Source organism: Aethalodelphis obliquidens, unplaced genomic scaffold, assembly GCF_003676395.1.
Source record: "Aethalodelphis obliquidens isolate GAN/ISIS:26980383/991018 unplaced genomic scaffold, ASM367639v1 scaffold34, whole genome shotgun sequence".
In the NCBI taxonomy this organism is placed as follows: Eukaryota; Metazoa; Chordata; class Mammalia; order Artiodactyla; family Delphinidae; genus Aethalodelphis; species Aethalodelphis obliquidens.
In genome coordinates, this window is record NW_020837978.1 from 19,807,314 (window position 1) to 19,819,826 (window position 12,513).

General features: G+C 44.9%; 1 protein-coding gene across 9 annotated transcripts in view; it reads right to left on the minus strand.

Annotated features, from left to right (window-relative positions):
• The window catches only part of RIPOR2 (RHO family interacting cell polarization regulator 2), a 211,109-nt gene that overhangs the window by 28,725 nt on the left and 169,871 nt on the right, over nt 1–12,513 (minus strand). For 8 of the 9 annotated variants that reach the window (XM_027128512.1, XM_027128513.1, XM_027128510.1 and 5 more), the window contains 5 exons: nt 11,073–11,136; nt 5,518–5,561; nt 4,053–4,178; nt 3,585–3,733; nt 2,109–2,238 (listed from right to left, as the gene is read on the minus strand). In XM_027128512.1, the coding sequence (XP_026984313.1) occupies nt 2,109–2,238; nt 3,585–3,733; nt 4,053–4,178; nt 5,518–5,561; nt 11,073–11,136 (513 nt within the window). Of the gene's footprint in view, nt 1–1,045; nt 1,193–2,108; nt 2,239–3,584; nt 3,734–4,052; nt 4,179–5,517; nt 5,562–11,072; nt 11,137–12,513 lie in introns of all 9 variants that reach the window. The other variant, XM_027128519.1, reaches the window with a different exon arrangement.

Below are 12,513 nucleotides of genomic sequence, written 5' to 3' on the forward strand. Positions count from 1 at the left end.
GAAACTCCACTAGAGTTTAGCCTGGTCCATTTCACCTGTGTTTTTTAATCCAATGAATAAGATGCAATTATTATTATTATTTTTTGGATGGCTTATTTATTTATTTATTTTTTGGGAAGAAAAATAAAAAACGCGTTTCAAGTAGTCATTTAGAAAGAAAAATAAATCTATTTTTAATTTTTATTTAAAGTATATTTTAAAATATATCTTACTAATGCAACAATCTTTTACCTCATTTGAGCATGCAGAGTGGGTACTTGAAAGTGATTTAAAAAAATCTATTTCAAACTCCTCTATAATCAGTCTCTCTACTAATTTAGGCTTGCCAGTTAGTCTAGAGCTGCACTCTTTTTTTTTTTTAACATCTTTATTGGAGTATGACAATTATTATTAACCAGAAGACTTTTAACCCTTTCCTCTCTGGACATTCAGAGATTACTTTTATATGTCTGTAAACGGCAGAACATTCCAGGTATGTATGTACATATGTGTATGTGTATTCTCTTGTGACATAATGGATAACACATATAATGTAGGTTACCTATTACATTCCTGATTGCAAATTAAAGAGTTTCTTTTACTTCGATAGTATAAAACTAGCAAACAATACAATAAATTAGGGCTAAGAACCTCTTTCAATAAAAATAGTTTTGGGAAAATTGGTTTAAATCCAGTGCCAGGTTTTGAAGGCTACAACCGTAAAGATTGCTATTAGTGATACATTAGCTTAACTTGTGAACGAAAATCTTCTTTGACCTTGAGCGCAGCTGTATTTTTTTTAAGTGACAATATTGTTACCATGGATATCTTTGCCACAGCGCAGAAAAGTCACAGCACAAAAGTGGAGATCATGAGCAGGGAAGGACAAACGGCCTCTCTCACAAAGGTGCATGCATGCCCAAATTTCCCACCCACGGACAGGAGGCCTGTAACCGTTAGCCAATGAGCGAGAGACAGAAGATAAAACAAGAGCCATGCCAAAGCCCACATGCCACAAGCCCCCTACAGCAAGCACGTCACACCCAGGCGGGCCACACACACTCACATAAAACTCTAGAACGGCCTTGGGTCTCAGCCTGAGGGAGGGCAGGTCACTGAAAGAGCGGCTGCGGTGCAGCTTGGCAAAGAAAGACTCTTGCAAGGCACTCAAGACAGACAGCCTTGGCTTGTCTGGTGAAGGATGCAACCATCTCTTCAGAAGTCAAAGCAAAATGGGGGAGTTAGTGGAAAGCAGCAGGTTACCATGTTTTTGTCAGCTTTTTAGCGAGCATTTCTGATTAAAACAAGGAGGCCATTATTTACACCCACTTCTTTAAAAGTCTGATCTTAGAGAATGTGCAGAAAAGTCTACATGTGTTTACCAAGCAACAGGTTAAGTTGGGGGAGGGGAGAGGAGAGCCACAGGAGGTTTACCACCTGTGCGTGGGTGGCCACAGACATCTCGGAATGTGCTTTCCTTAGTCACCATGTGCTTAGGGTGAACTTGAAGATGACATTACAGTCAGCCCTCCGTATCCAAGGGTTATGCATCTATGAAAAAAAAATTCCAGGGGCTTCCCTGGTGGCGCAGTGGTTGAGAGTCCGACTGCCGGTGCAGGGGACGCGGGTTCGTGCCCCGGTCCGGGAAGATCCCGTATGCCGCGGAGCGGCTGGGCCCGTGAGCCATGGCCGCTGAGCCTGCACGGCCAGAGCCTGTGCTCCGCGACGGGAGAGGCCGCAGCGGTGAGAGGCCCGCGTACCGCAAAAAAAAAAAATTCCAGACAGTTCCAAAAAAGCAAAACTTGAATTTGCCAATTTGCTGGTAGCTATTTACATAGCATTTACATTGCATTAGGTATTATAAGTAATCTAGAGATGATCTAAAGTATCCGGGAGGGTGTGCATAGGTTATGTGCAAACACTATGCCATTTAACATAAAAGACTTGAGCATCCTAGGATTCTGGTATCAAAGGGGGGTTCTCGGAACCAATCCCTCTCGGATATTAAGGGACGACTGTACTAGGAATTATAGAGACTCCCTAACACCGTATATTAAGCATTTCAAACCCTGGGTGCAAGCACTGCCTCAGGCTCATCATTTCTCCTCTAGAAATCACACTGAACTTACAAAGAAGGAGTGGTCTTTGAAGGTGGGCGTTTCTGGGGTGCCCTGGCTGTACATGGACATTCTTCTCTGGAGGGCGGCTGCCTTGTTCCCAGCGCCTGAGGATGGGGTCATGTCCTCCACGTCAAACGGACTGCAAAACAACAGGTCCCCATGAACACACGTTTGTTAAAGTCACCTATAATCACCAGTCCGCAGGCCAAGAAAGCACCTCATTATACTTACGTAAACTCAAACCAGTGGGAACTGGGCTGGTTTTGGCCAAATTGGTCTGTCAGCAAACAAACCAAGATAAAAAAAAGTGGAGCAGAAAACGGGGTCTAGACTCACCCAAGGGACCCCAGATTATCATCACAGCTTTAAGCACAATTTATGTGCACACCTGCAGACCAGACAAATTTGCTTCCTCGTTCGTATTAGAGACACAAACATATTAATGTTTGTCCCAACACGAGATGTTGAAGAAGTCTGTAAAAATTCCTGGAGCTTTGCAAGGGCAGACGCTTTAATGATACAAGAGAGCAACAGATTATTGTTCGGTTCTAAAGAAAACTCTCCTATTCCTTTCAGTGGACCCAGAGCCTGTTGTGTGACTGAGAGGATAACAGTGTGTTCACAATGATACCATTTATCAGCATGCCATGTGCTCCTCCAGCAGAAGCACTGATCTTGCATTTGAGACGTCAATCATTACAAGCTACGAGGAGAGATGGGCTGGGCAAAAGCTGTGGACACTGCTCCAATAACAAGGCAACATGTCTTTGCTGCTTCCATGCCTGACCCTCGCTATTGTAAAGGTGGCCCCAAACATTAATACTGAACATGTCCTAGTTACTTGTAACATACCAGGGGCATAAGATCAAATGTTGTGAGCAACCAGTACTTAATAGCTTATCATGACCTTTCTCGCGGGGTGACTTCAGAAAACCACTTTTAAGTTCCCTGCTTTGACAAAAGGTGTCTCTGGCCCTTTGGAAATATTCTGTTTCAGTATATAGAGTGTGGAGAGACTAAGGATATCCAAAAATTTCCAAAGCAGTGTCAGGTATCTGAGATAAAGAGGGCTAAGCAATTAAAACACCATAGCGAGAATCAGGATCTTTCTGTGGATAAAATATCTCATACTGGACAGTTATTTCCTTTCAAATTAGTGGACGTGAGAGATATACTTCTTTATACACATCTAAAGGCTGAGAAGGAGGAGAGGAGACAGAATAAAATATTTAAAAATAGGAAGTTGAAGAGGAGAGTAGTGACATGGCAGAGGGCTCTCCTTTAACATGTGTGAACATCACCCAGCTTATTTAAGAGATTCCTGGGCCCTGAGAGATTCTGACACAGCGAGTCTGGGGTGGGGCCTGAGACCCTGCTTTCGTACCAAGCTCCCCAGTGATTCTGACGGTCCACACGCCACCCTTGGGACAGCACGAGCCTACAGCACTTGTTTCTATCATGATGATATTGAAAAGGGCAACTTACTACCAGGTGATTTCCAGGTTGAGTTTGATGGTGCCAAGGTCATTGATGTCCACAGCCACCACCTGAGGTCGTGCTGCAAACAGCTCTTTGGTCTCGCAGGTCACACTGCCGACCAGGAGATGAGTTGCTAGCCCTTTGAGTTCTGTGACCTGGTGAGAGAGGGAGAGGTAAGAAAGGCCTTACAGGAGCGCAGAGGACGAAGCCAGGTTACTCTTTCCTTTGTTTTTCTTGGCCAGGGCAGGCATTTCAGAACCATATCTGAAATCAGAGGTGGATGTTTCCCAAGCCCATCTCACATTTCCATTGCCCGCTCTGACACGAGGGCAAGTCTTTTGATGTACCTGTAGTACATACAGAGGTCTGCGGGCTGGAGGGGCAGCAGGCAGAAGTAACGGGCACAGGTCTCCACGATGGACCATCCAGCCGTGGCACCAGCAAAGACAACAAACTGCAAGGACGATATTGTACCTTGATGGAAATTAATCCAATTATCAGGGGCAGGAACACCATTTCTTCTCCATCCCAGGTCTGTTTGCCATTTACTTCTATTCTGCCTTTCAGTTTCCACCTCTGTCGGCCATACTTCATGAAAATCTGGGGAAAGACACCAAAGGGCCCTCAGGTTCCACTGCCCTCACCTGCCTTCCCACCAAACACCAGGATGAAAAAGGCGAATAAATACAGTAGCTACTGTTCCTCCCCTTCTCCAGCATCCTCATGACACCCACTGACTGTCGCTTCTTCCAAATTCCCTGGCAGGGGGCGGGGAGCAGAGCACCAGCAGGGAAAGACTTTCAAAGGGGGTAAGTTCTGTTTCTCTAGGATAGAGGGTATGAAGGGCTTTCTTTAGAACAAGGTCACTGCATCGTGCCCTTTGGCTCAGTTCTTTCTCTCGTTAGTTCTACTTCAGTATAACAACCACTGGATTCATTCTCCATACTCCCCAGCTCCTTTAGAAAGACAAGGAACCAGCAGCTAAAATCTACTTAGTGTCCAGAAGCAAGAAGCAGGGCATCCTTCTTGTGGATAAGGGAGACAGGTCTGGACAAGGATTTTGAAATCTGACACACTCTGGGGGGAGGGTGTGCAGTTTCTCCTCAGTCAGACAGCTTTATTGCTTAGAGGAAGACACATTCCCCCTCACCACCCCCGGCCAAGATGAATGATTATAGAAGGTTTTGGAGGAGATAGCTAGATGAAATCATTATGTAAGTTCCCTTCTGAAGAGGGAAAAGATAAAAAGCTTTTTTACTTTTATGGAGTATATTTTTATAAAGAAAGATCTAGATTCTATTATTCTTCAATCGTGATACTTTTGAGTAGTCATAACCCTGGATTGGATCTTGCATCAGGAAAAATAAACTGCTATCAAGTACAATATTGGGACACTTGGAAAAATATGAATATAGATTGTATATCAAATGACATTAGCTAAAGGGCCAGTGCTAAGTTTGTTGGTGTAGACAACTGTACAACGTTTATATGAGAGAATGTCTTTCCACATTCAGGAAAATAATTTTTTTTTTGGCTGTGCCGCATTGCTTGCAGGATCTTACTTCCCCAACCAGGGATTGAACCTGGGCCAAGGCAGTGAAGGTGCCAAGCCTTAACCACCAGACTGCCAGGAAATTCCCTCAGGAAAATAATTTAGGGGTGAAGGGTCATGATACCTGTGCATTAATCTAAAATAGTTCAGCAAAATAACAACAACAATAATAATATTAATAATACTAAAGCAAATGTGACATAACGTTAAAAACTGGTTGTCTAGGTGACCTGTATACGGGAGGTCTTACACTAATCTCCAAAATTACTGATTGGCTCAAATTTCTTCTTCAAAATAAAAAAATGTAAAAAAAAAATTGAAGAAGCAAAATAATGACAGCTGACTCCTGCCTCTCAAGTCCAACACCCAGACCGACACCACACTTACTTCATATTGATCTCCGGGACAGAGGCGAGCAAAACCAGCCAGACCTGTAAGCAAGCAACTGGGATCAGAGGTGCAGAATTCATTTCCCCTCTTTATAAACCCACACTGGCACACTTATAAGACTCAAAGTGTCAGGCCTTTGTGAAAACTCATATAATAGTTTCTGGGGAACGACTGTGGGTACAGCTATTGTTGGGAATTCCATCTATCACAGCAAGAGAGGATATTCCTTGCTGGGGTGATGCGAGAGGTGCTCTCTGGGGCAGAGAAGACTGTTCTTTCTAGGAAGAGCCCCGTTAAGTTGTGAGACTGTGGGACGGATGAATCTGCTTTGCACCAGTCTCAACGGGCTATGCCAGGATTAAGATGATAGAGAAGGTCCAGGGAGGCCTAAAAAGGCACCTGCTGTTACCACTCTCTGTCAGTAGATGGCAGCAACTCACCAGTTCGTCACACCTCTCCATCCACGGAGCCGGTCCATTGAGGACCAGTTCCCACTAACAAGTAGAACATAACAAGCCTCTTAAAAGATTTACTGAAATAAGAGCAGAATTAAAGAAGCCAATTTTCACTAATAATTTTCTGGAGGATTAGTCTTTTGTTTTTAATACTTCTGAAAAAAAGCACAATCGACTGATCTTTATAAATCACAATTGGCTGGATATACCAATTCTAATAAAGTCCTAAACACTCTTTAAAAACCTCTGCAGAAGACATAGAGTATGGACTTGAGGACACAGGGAGGGGGAAGGGTAGGCTGGGACGACGTGAGAGAGTAGCATGGACATATGTACACTGCCAAATGTAAAATAGCTAGTGGGAAGCAGCTGCATAGCACAGGGAGATCAGCTCGGTGCTTTGTGACCACCTAGAGGGGTGGGATAGGGAGGGTGGGAGACACAAGAGGGAGGAGATATGGGGATATATGTATATGTATAGCTGACTCACTTTGTTATACAGCAGAAACTAACACACCATTGTTAAGCAATTATACTCCAATTAAGATGTTTTAAAAAAAAACAAACCAAAAAAAACCTCTGCAGAATATTCAGGATTTATCTACTGCCTATTTACATACCTATGCAATTACAGTGGAAGCCTGGTTAGAAAACAAAACAAAAAAACCTAAAAAACTGATCTGATATCAGTGCTGGATAAAGAAGAGTAAAGGGGAAAATCCTTTGAGGGTTTTTATTTTTATTTTTTCCTTTCAAAATCACCAGAAATTTCATATTGGAAGAACTTATCCAGATGGGAGAAAGCTACTTGGTAGTGATATTTTTGAGCTTCTCAGCTCATGTTATTAAAGCAAAATTTTTTGGAAATGCTTGAGGCGGTATCACTCTGATACTCTGATTATAACCATAACGTGGCACGTGGCAGTAGACAGGCAAAAACAGGCCTGGGGCTGTGCTATGATTCTTCAAGTCCTACCTGCTAATGTAAGCCACTCATGGTACTGATTGCAGAAATGAAACTAACAGTGGGTCAATTAGAGTTCCCGCCTTGTATCTTTTAAACCTGGCCAGGTTTCTTTCAGACTCTGGTCTGAGGCCTGTTGGGATTTTCAGTTGGGGAAAGCTTCGTGTTTTCTCAGCAGTTTGGGGATTACTGCTGCACTGTCTACAAAGCTTTCATTATGGCCACTCCAAAAACCATCATGGGGGTTAGCACCCAGGGACGAGCATGGGCAAGTGGAGGGGCTGAGGGGGCTTTCACCTCCATGGTGCATCTTCCTGCACCTTGTGGATGTTTTACTGTAAACATCTATTACTGATAAAACAGCTCTTCCATGACCTCATTCGGAAGGCCCAGATGCTACAGTCTGCAGCCGCCCACCCTGTTCTTCTTTTGCTCAGGGACCATTCTGCCAGAAGAATGTGCCGCCTTTTTTTCTAGTTCTGTGAGGATCTTCCTTTCCAAAGATAAAAAAGATCACACATGTTGGCAGGCAGCGTATACACAGAGAAAAGGCTGGTTGGATATTCACGACAATCTTAGCACTGCGGGGGGGGGAGCGATTCTGAAGCTAAGGAAGTGACACTTTCTACTCCAAGGAAAACAGCCAGACAGCTGAATAGACAGGCGCTCCCATTACAGGACTGAATGATTTACTGACCAGGCATAAATAATGCAGATTTACTAGCTCCCTGGTAGATGTCCCCTCTCCCAAGGCCGAACCTGCCCTAAAAGCTGCAGGTGCCAACACAGACTTTTGGATATACACACTGCCTGGAACTTAATATGCAGTAGGTAATACTTGGGAGAAGTAGTTTTTCTGTAACAGACCACGTCTTTCCATCTGCAAATTGGTGGATGGGTCTAGTGCTCCCTCTTTAGCCTGGCGTTGGACCCTCTTCAAAATCTGGCATCAAGGAGTCCCACAACTCTCTTCCCAGGGTCCTCTCATTCTAATGCAAAGGTTACAGTGGGAAGCCTTCCTCTTCCCCGTTTCCCTCCCACAAGATAGGCGGGTGGCACCCTTTGCGCCCCCTCCTGCCACCCCCCGCCCCCCAGGCATCGAAGCAATTGGCCACATTATTGATCCAGTAGATCATTTATTCCGTGGAATTAGATTAGACTGGCTCATGCAACCACTGTCTCCAGTAGACTGTGTGGAAGTCAAGGCCAGAGACCATTCACCAGGATGCAGCCCAGAGCCTGGCCAACAGCAGGCTCAATTGTCTTTACCATCATCACTTACCCCGCCCCTCCAAAACCCCACAGAATGATTGCCGTCTGTGTGTTGGGGAAGCGTGTGGCAGGAGGAAGCTGGCTTACCAGGTCTGAGGATATTATGAAAGATCCTCAGCTTGTGTCACTATGTATGTTGCGGGTGGTAATTCTTTTTTTTTCTTTTTTTTTTTACCAGAATGAATCACAGATAAGAAAGTAGGTAACTGCAAAGATGCAAGATTTCTTGGCAGCGTGAGAGGCTCCCTTTTATCAAGAGAGAGGAAGATTTCCATGGGGGTGTTACCCCTGAAAGGCTTCATAGAAATAGTTCAAGTTTTCATGTTAGATTAGGAAAGTGGAAGTGAGATAAATCAATAATGAAAAAGGAGGATCACTTGCAGGTTTGAGTGACCCCCCTGGGAGAAACCCTGAAACCAGACAGAAGCCAGGGAAGCCCGTCGGGCAGGAAAGACAGAACCACGCTGAGGGTAGAGCTGGAATAGCAGAGGCGGCAGCAAGTTGAGACCGTCCGTCATGACAGCCCATCATAACCCAGAGCCGTTCTTTAGCTGGGCAGCCGGGCCCCCCGGTGGATGGTAGGGCCCCCAGAGCATCCTCGCTGACCCTCAGGCTTGAGGTCCAGGTCTGGTGGGTGGCTGTCCCTTTCCTCCCACCCACTCCTGGGTGCCTGTGTGCTGGGTGGAAGACTACCATCCCATAGAAGAGAACATGTTTTGAGCAATAGTTTATAGTATCTGTTCACCTTTGTTAGAACGTCCCTCCTCATATGGGGCTGGGGGACGGGAATGCACTGGCAGCCACGAGCTCTGGAATTCAGTTTCAAGTTTGACTCCAACGTACCGTGTGCCTTCCTGGACAAGTCACTTAACCCCACTCCCCATCGACAAAATGGGGAAGTCACCAACTCACCCCAAATTGGTGACTTTGATAATAGTGAGCGTCAGAAATAGGGGAAATACGGTACTGCTTGGATTAACAGTGAGAAGACGGCATGATGGGAATTTCTCTCAGCTGTAAGACCCCAGACTGTGCTAGCCTGCGTGGAGGGTGCCCGAGAGTTAGGGGAAGGAGAGAGAAGTGTTTTCTGCTAAACACTAACTCAGGGCAGTGGTTTTCCAGAAGCAGGCTGCTGACAGAATCATCCCGAGGATGAAAAATATACCCGAAGGGTGCCACCCACCTATCTTGGGGGAGGGAAACGGGGAAGAGGACGGCTTCCCATTGTAACCCTTGCCTTAGAATGAGAGAATGCTGGGAAGAGAGCTGTGGAGCTCCTTGGTGCCAGGGCCCCGCCCTGACTTGCTGAGATGGGGGCAGGGCCTGAGTGGTTTTAGAACCACTGACTCGGTGAGGACCCCCAGTGAAGAGAAAGGACCTAAAAAACTGAAAAAGCACAGATGTCCCGCTTCCGTAGTAAAGTAAGTATTGAGACTTCATACTGAATAACAGACTGATTCACTACGGGATCTGCTGGAGAAAGGAACACAGCCGTGTGGGCAGCTGAGGGTCAAGGTCATGTTGATTGCAGGTACACTCAACCAGAGCAGCTCTACGGACATCACACTTGACAGAACACTTTGCCTCCTGAGTTAGGTGACTCATTGGAAAATTAAGCCCTCCTGTCAAGCACTTAAAAAAAAAGCGCCCCTTTTCTACTCCCTTAATGGCAAAAAGCAGACAAGAGGGTGATTAAATCCCCATTAGCAACCCAGGGATCCAGCTGCTAAGAAACCTCAGAAAAGGAAAGGCACACAAACTAGCCCTTCTCCCTGCGGTGAGTGGGTGCGTGGCCCAAACTCAGAAGGAAGATGGACTCGCTGTGATGGCTGCTCATCTGAAGCCCTGTTGGCCACTGAGCTGTAAATCTGACAACACCTGAAGGATGCGCCGTTTTCTACAACTAGAGCTTTTTGTTCTGAAGATACTTGCAGTACAAATCAACAATGCTTTCAGAGTAGGACTTCCTGGAGTCAACACCAGAAAGGCACTGGGAAAAAGAGGAAAATGCACAGTCCTGTGTGCGTTTAACACTAAAAAACATTTAAAAATAAAGAAGTTGGTAGGTCGTTTATAGGAAAGTAGAGCATAAAGGAACAAAGTAAATGACACCACCAAGAAGCCAACAGACAAGTCTAGAACGTGGGACATTCTGTACAACAGTGACATGTTGAAAGTGACAACAGTGACAACAGCTTCAACGTGACAAGTCAATGGTAGGAAAAAAAACAAGGAGGCGTCTGTTTTAGATGAAAGGAAACTGCAAAGAGATATCTAACGACCAATGATAATGCATGGACCTCATTTGAATCCTGATTTGAACAACTGTATAACGCACTTTTGAGACCACCAGGTCATTTGCTAATGGAATGGATTCATAACAAAGGCATATGCATTTTATTAGAAGTGATAATACTTGGCATTGTGGTGTCCCTATCATAAGATGTCCCTATTCTTTAAGAGAGGCACATTGCAGTCTACAGGGAGAGACTCCCACATCTGGGTTTTATTTCATCAAAGGAAGAACAAAGACAAGAAAACAGATGAAGCAAAGGTGGCAAAATCTTGCTGATTATTAAATGGAGGTGACGGGTCTATGGGAGTTCCTTATAATATTCTTCCATGTTTGTGTATGTTTGAGATCCTGTCACAGTAAATATGTAAATATGTAGGCACAGCAAATATGTAGGCAAGTCTCAGGACGAGAAGGTTCTGGAGCATCAATAAATTAACATAAGTGGGGAGGGTTGAGAGAGAGTGGCCCAATATCTTTGCAAGGAAAATTAAAACGGTGTGTGATGCCACACTTCAAGGAGCTAGGCGGAGATAGCACCCCACTCTATAAAAAGGAGGAAGAATACCTTTCATCTTGATGGAGAACTCCCCCAGCTGCTTCTCCAGCTCTGCTTCAATGGTGCACATGTTCTAAGAAGAGCACAGGAGACCAGCGTTAGGGCTACATTTCTTTCAAAGCACAGGATGTTCTCACAGCAGTGGACAACCGCTGCTCAAATGAGAGGCATTTACCCGTTTGCAGTGAGTTACACGTATGTAGCAAATAGTCACAAAATATTTAACCTAAGCCTAAGCAAGCCTTCTAGTGTACCGGCAATTTAGAGCATAGAAGACCAAGTTAAGTTATATCATAAACAGTCAGATAAATCCAGAATGTGGGAGATTCTAAAAGAACTGGCCTGGATTCTATAAAAAGGCAGTAGAATTATGGGAAAAAAAATTTTAGATAAAAGAGATTAAAGTGACATAACAACCAAATGCAATGTGTTAACTTTGATTTCATCCTGATTTGAAAGTAAATAAACTAAAACAGTTATAAAAGACATCATTGGGTCAAATAAGGGAAATTTGAAAGTGCACAGGATATTAGATAATTCTACAGGAGGACTGGTAACTTTCTTAGATGTGATAATGGTGTGTGCTTATGCAAGGGATACACATGTTACATAGCTTATCATTAAAGGGTCTGTGCTAAAATATTTATGGGGTGCAATGGCATGTTATCTACCATTTACTATCAAATGACTGAGTAAAAAAGGGGAAAAATTGAACATATGCAAGAGAAGAAAAGCAAATATGGCAAAACATTACCAAATGGAAGTCTAAATAAAGGTATATGATGTTCAATATACTAGGCTTGACTTTTCTGAAGGGCTGAAATTTTTCTTAATAAGAATTTGGGGCAAAAAGAGCTCAGGAGGGCTTCCCTGGTGGCGCAGTGGTTGCGAGTCCGCCTGCCGAGGCAGGGGACACGGGTTCGTGCCCCGGTCCGGGAAGATCCCACATGCCGCGGAGCTGCTGGGCCCGTGAGCCATGGCCGCTGAGCTTGCGCGTCCGGAGCCTGTGCTCCGCCACGGGAGAGGCCACAGCAGTGAGAGGCCCGCGTACCTCAAAAAAAAAAAAAAAAAAGAGCTCAGGAGCTCAGCTGTACTCAAAGTGAATGAGGCAGAGTTCCTGCTGCCATGCCCTGAGGCCCTCAAAATGATTCTTGGGTTTGACAAGAGTCCTCTCCTCACTCTAATGTTGAGGAACAGTAAAGGCAGAGGAGCCACACCGTCTATGCCTGTGGTTAGATATCTAACCACTCGCACCCTACCTCCTCAGTGTCTGAAGACCTAAACAGAGCAATTGCAGTCAGAAATCAAGAGGAAAAGTGCTGTGGCATGGCCAGTTTAAGCTTTCGATGCCACCTCTGGTGTTCTAAGCAGAAGTCCCCGTCCCATCCCCCTGCGCGCGCGCGCACACACACACACACACACACACACACACACACACACACACACACAC